The 6,000-nt window shown below is 39.4% G+C and overlaps 1 protein-coding gene across 1 annotated transcript in view; it reads left to right on the top strand.

Moving 5' to 3' along the window:
• Positions 1–3,919: 3,919 nt before the first annotated feature.
• The window catches only part of LOC102808159 (glutamate--cysteine ligase catalytic subunit-like), a 157,179-nt gene continuing 155,098 nt past the window's right edge, over positions 3,920–6,000 (top strand). The window contains exon 1 of the mRNA XM_085508190.1: positions 3,920–4,136. Within this exon, the coding sequence (XP_085364316.1) occupies positions 3,987–4,136 (150 nt within the window). The 5' untranslated portion in view covers positions 3,920–3,986. The remainder of the gene's footprint in view (positions 4,137–6,000) is intronic.

Genomic DNA, 6,000 nt, shown 5'->3' with positions numbered 1-6,000 from the left:
GCATTTAGATTGTCTAAATATCACGATATATAGCGGCAATAGCGTTCCGAAATATCTTAATGAGACCCCGTCCACATGTAGCTGCCTGTTCTTGCTCAAGATGATATTTAGATTGTCTAAATATCGCGATATATAGCAGCAACAGAGACCCGAAATATTTTTAACAGGACCCCGTCCACATGTAGCTGCCTGTTCTAGCTCTAGGTGGCATTTATATTGTCTAAATATCGCGACATATTGCGACAATAGCGTCCTGAAATATTTTTAACAAGACCGCCGTCCACATCTGGCTGTCCGTTCTAGCTCTATACGGAATTTAGATTGTCTAAATATCGCGATACATTGTGACAATAGCGTCATGAAGTATTTTTAACAAGACCCCCGTCCACATGTAGCTGCCTATTCTAGCTCTAGATGGCATTTAGATTGTCTAAATATCGCGATATATAGCGGCAATAGCGTCCCGAAATATTTTAACGAGACCCCGTCCACATGTAGCTCAAGATGATATTTAGATTGTCTAAATATCACGATATATAGCTGCAATAGAGTCCCGAAATATTTTTAACAAAACCCCGTCCACATGTAACTTCCTATTCTAGCTCTAGATGATATTTAGATTGTCTAAATCGCGCGATATATAGCGGCAATAGTGTCCCGAAATATTTTTAACAAGACCCCCGTCCACATGTAGCTATCTATTCTAGCTCTAGATGGCATTTAGATTGTCTAAATATCGCGATATATTGCGACAATAGCGTCCTGAAGTATTTTTAACAGGACCCCGTCCACATGTAGCTGCCTGTTCTAGCTCTAGGTGGTATTTAGATTGTCTAAATATCGCGATATATTGCGACAATAGCGTCCTCAAATATTTTAACATGACCCCCTTCCACACTAGCTGTCTGTTCTAGCTCTAGATGGCATTTAGATTGTCTAAATATCGCGATATATTGCGACAATAGCGTCCTGAAATATTTTTAACAAGACCCCGTCCACATGTAGCTGTCTGTTCTAGCTCTAGATGGCATTTAGATTGTCTAAATATCGCGATATATTGCGACAATAATGTCCTGAAATATTTTTAACAAGACCCCCTTCCACAGTAGCTGTCTGTTCTAGCTCTAGATGGTATTTAGATTGTCTAAATATCGCGATATATTGCGACAATAGCGTCCTGAAATATTTTTAACAAGACCACGTCCACATGTAGCTGCCTGTTCTAGCTCAAGATGATATTTAGATTGTCTAAATATCGCGATATATAGCGGCAATAGAGTCCCGAAATATTTTTAACAAGACCCCGTCCACATGTAGCTGTCCGTTTTAGCTCTAGATGGCATTTAGATTGTCTAAATATCGCGATATATTGCGACAATATCGTCCTGAATTATTTTTAACAAGACCCCGTCCACATGTAACTTCCTATTGTAGCTCAAGATGACATTTAGATTGTCTAAATATCGCGATATATAGCGGCAACAGGGCCCCGAAATATTTTTAACATAACCCGTCCACATGTAGCTGCATATTCTAGCTCTAGATGATATTTAGATTGTCTAAATACCGCGATATATAGCGGCAATAGCGTCCCGAAATATTTTTAACAAGACCCCGTCCACATGTAGCTGCCTATTCTAGCTCTAGATGGCATTTAGATTGTCTAAATATCGCGATATATAGCGGCAATAGCGTCCCGAAATATTTTAACAAGACCCCGTCCACATGTAGCTGCCTGTTCTAGCTCAAGATGATATTTAGATTGTCTAAATATCACGATATATAGCGGCAAATCTCGCGATATATAGCGGCAATAGTGTCCCGAAATATTTTAACAAGACTGCCTGCTCTAGCTCTAGATGATATTTAGATTGTCTAAATATCGCGATATATAGCGGCAATTGAGTCCCGAAATATTATTAACAAGACCCCGTTCACATGTAACTGCCTATTCTAGCTCTAGATGATATTTAGATTGTCTAAATATAGCGGCAATAGAGTCCGAAATATTTTTAACACGACCCCGTCCACATATAGCTGCCTATTCTAGCTCTAGATGGCATTTAGATTGTCTAAATATCGCGATATAAAGCAGCAATAGCGTCCCAAAATTTTTTAACAAGACCCCGTCAACATGTAACTGCCTGGTGTAGCTCAAGATGATATTTAGATTGTCTAAATATCGCGATATATAGCGGCAATAGAGTCCCGAAATATTTTTAACAAGACCCGTCCACATGTAGCTGCCTGTTCTAGCTCAAGATGATATTTAGATTGTCTAAATATCGCGATATATAGCGGCAATAGCGTCCCGAAATATTTTTAACAAGACCCCGTCCACATGTAGCTGTCCGTTCTAGCACTAGGTGGCATTTAGATTGTCTAGGTCCTGAAGTATTTTTAACAAGACCCCGTCCACATGTAGCTGTCTGTTCTAGCTCTAGATGGAATTTAGATTGTCTAAATATCGCGATATATTGCGACAATTGCGTCGTGAAATATTTTTAACAAGACAACGTCCACATGTAGCTGTCTGTTCTAGCTCTAGATGGCATTTAGATTGTCTAAATATCGCGATATATTGCGACAATAGCGTCCTCAAATATTTTAACATGACCCCCTTCCACACTAGCTGTCTGTTCTAGCTCTAGATGGCATTTAGATTGTCTAAATATCGCGATATATTGCGACAATAGCGTCCTGAAATATTTTTAACAAGACCCCCGTCCACATGTAGCTGTCTGTTCTAGCTCTAGATGGCATTTAGATTGTCTAAATATCGCGATATATTGCGACAATAATGTCCTGAAATATTTTTAACAAGACCCCCTTCCACAGTAGTCACCGAGTAGTTGTCTGTTCTAGCTCTAGATGGTATTTAGATTGTCTAAATATCGCGATATATTGCGACAATAGCGCATGAAATATTTTTAACAAGACCCCCGTCCATATGTAGCTGCCTATTCTAGCTCTAGATGGCATTTAGCTTGTCTAAATATCGCGATAAATATCTGTGTTTATCATATTTAGCTATATTTAGCTCCATAGACATACACGTACTCTAGCTGTCACACTACTAGTGATGTAATACAGGATAAATCGAAGATGCATTCGATGTAATAACGTTATGTCCAAAGTATGAACAACAAAGAAAGTCTCTAGTTGAAAGTATGACCAAACACATAAATAATTTCAATAACTTGACAGTTCATAGTCAATTTATTTATATAATGAGACTTTTAATTATTTTTATCTTTTAGTTTTTAGTAACCTTACTGCTGTACTTCTATAGTCAGTGTCGTGTCAAGTTAAATATAGCCATAATCACTTGATGGCTGAAAATCCAAATAAATCGATCAACCCTATTTATTATTAATTATTTTTATCCCGATTTTTTATCCCTACTCCCATCTATAATTATTGATGTGACGATGAAAAGTTGGGCAAAAATAATTTCATCAGTGACTGTGATTATAGTCGGCTATCTGATATCTGTTGGCTATAAGCTCCTTATTCCTGGTCACAGCTCTTCGCAAAGATCTCTCCAATATTTGGAACCATGTTTTGCATCGTCATGAGTAGGAACTTTTGTCAATACCGTTACGACCCGAGTTTTAATTCACCAGGACGTAATTATCACGATGATTCATCAATATTATGTGACCATCCCTCTAAAATAGTGGTTTCGTCAATTAACTTCGACCTTTAACCCTGTCGGGGGGTTGAGCACCTTTATCATATTTTTTTAAAGATTGCTGATTCTTACTTCATTGAAGCTTACTTTGAAATAATAAAATTAGTTTATACAATACTTTTTGTTTAAATAAATAATATTAATAATGTTGGCAAACGTGTTTGTTATGCTTTCTGGTCTTTTGATAGCCCACAGAGTTAACAACATAACGTCCCCTGTTGTAACGACATGGCCAAGAGGAGCGACTCTGACTCTGGTGTTTACAGTGGAACGTTTCAGCTTTTTTAACAAGATGGGTCTTCTGACTGAGGGTTCTCCGTTGAGTTGGGAAGAAACCAAAAAATATGCGGACCACGTGAGAAAACATGGCATCAATCAGTTTTTAAACATCTACAAGAAACTAAAGGATCGTACTGGGGACACATTGAAATGGGGAGACGAGGTAAGTGTGTCGGACCGGTGACCTGTACTATCTTTCATCCACCACGCCACCTTACCTGCACTATATTACCGTCAAAACGAACCCTGTTCTGTGTTGGTCGCGTACATCTCGATGTGCCCGGTGATTACGCAAATTCATATTAACTGTTAACCGTGGTTTCGTGGCTGCTGGTCAGTTGACGATCAGCTTATTGTCCATGTAATCAAACCACGGCTAAATATAGGCATAGCAGCTAGTGTACTTGTTCCTATTGCACCCATTATTACTGCACTCCTTGCAATATTGCCCAGTTCTTATTGCAATCCTGCAGTAACACCTAGTTCCTATCGCACATCGGGGGTGGGGGGGGGGCAACACCAACTAGGTGTTATTGTGAAGAAAGTTTCCTAATCTGAACCCTATCACTCCAGCTCCCCCAATGTAATTCAATATGCCCCTTCTAATAACTATAAGCGACCTAAAGAGGGTGTATATACAATTGGAATGGGTGAGGGGCACTGGTGGGGCAGGGTTAAGATTAGAGGATGAGGGGTGGGGGGCTTAAGGAACTGGCAGATGCTGGATGTCAACACTGATTTGTGAGATCATGGCAATGGTCATAACTAAGGTACAAGAAAAAAAATATCAAAACAATATACTAAATAACAAAATGCAATCACTAAATTATACAAAATCACTAAAATACTGTGACGTTAAATGCGCGGGGGGTGGTGGGCCTTTGTGGGGCTACGCCGTATTCAGGAGCGGGGAGCTTGTCTTTAATGCCGGTCTAATAATCTTTGTCTCTGGTAGCGTGCTTATTTTATGAGTGTCCTCCCTCTCAGCTTGTTCGCTGTCACGGGGTGGGGATCGTTTGGTGAATGTATATCACCACAACTGAGGCTGTGCAGAGAAAGAAATATACCAGTAACGATTATAACAAATCAACACAACACAATATATACAGTTTCCTGTAATTTAATAAAAAATAACAGGGATGCTGGTCACTGGAACCAGCAGGGGTGGGGTATACAGTACACAAATAAAATTTAGAGACTTGATCGATGCTGCAGGGAACACCACTCTCCAATGGACAGCAATGTACAATGTTGCGTTCCTTCATATATGGCACACTTTCGAAGCAGCTGCACTAAAATTTAAACTCATGCTCTGTGCTCTGTGTCCAGGGAGTATCGGCAACTGCACTGCTATCTGCTGCTACTGGTAGCACTTGTACAATGGGAGTAGTTCAGGCAGTGAGCTTCAGTGGTTCCTGTTGATCAGCAGGGATTACTGCACAGCACGTCTGCGTATGTACCCCTGTATACGGTACAGCTCACTGGAGTCAGGAATCAGCATCACAAGATGTTACAGGATCAAGTCAGGTCACCTTCCTGACTAAAGATTTTTACACTTGCCTCAACTTAAATACTTAAATGCTAATTTATGGCCATGCAAATAATAAAATGTATCTTACGAAATGATTGGCTATCTCAACATAACCAACCAATCAGTGTATCAAGAATGTCCATTTTGGTAGTGGAATAGACCACTTTTTATCCAAGCTATACCAATTTAAAGTAGGAGACTCGGGTTAATGATGTTATTCCTCAGCTCCTGAGAGCGAGGTTATTTGTAGATATGTTGGCGATCGCCGCTGCGGAAGTACTATGGGATATTGCATGATGGGAGTGAAAAGTCTTTTGATCAGTAAGATAATTTTAGAAAAGTGAAAAATTGAGTGACTGTGAAATAAAGGTTGGTTTTAAATATAAAATATCATGGAATCTGGATGAAATAATGAAAGGAAATTGAACAGGTATGAAAGTAAATGTGGCAAGAATGCAAGGTCAGAATCCGGGGGTCAAAATACGTCACAATACAT

The sequence above is a fragment of the Saccoglossus kowalevskii genome, chromosome 14 (assembly GCF_978046115.1).
Source record: "Saccoglossus kowalevskii chromosome 14, keSacKowa6.1, whole genome shotgun sequence".
NCBI lineage: Eukaryota > Metazoa > Hemichordata > Enteropneusta > Harrimaniidae > Saccoglossus > Saccoglossus kowalevskii.
The sequence above is the reverse complement of the archived record's forward strand: the minus strand, read 5'-3'. Positions and strand labels throughout refer to the sequence as shown.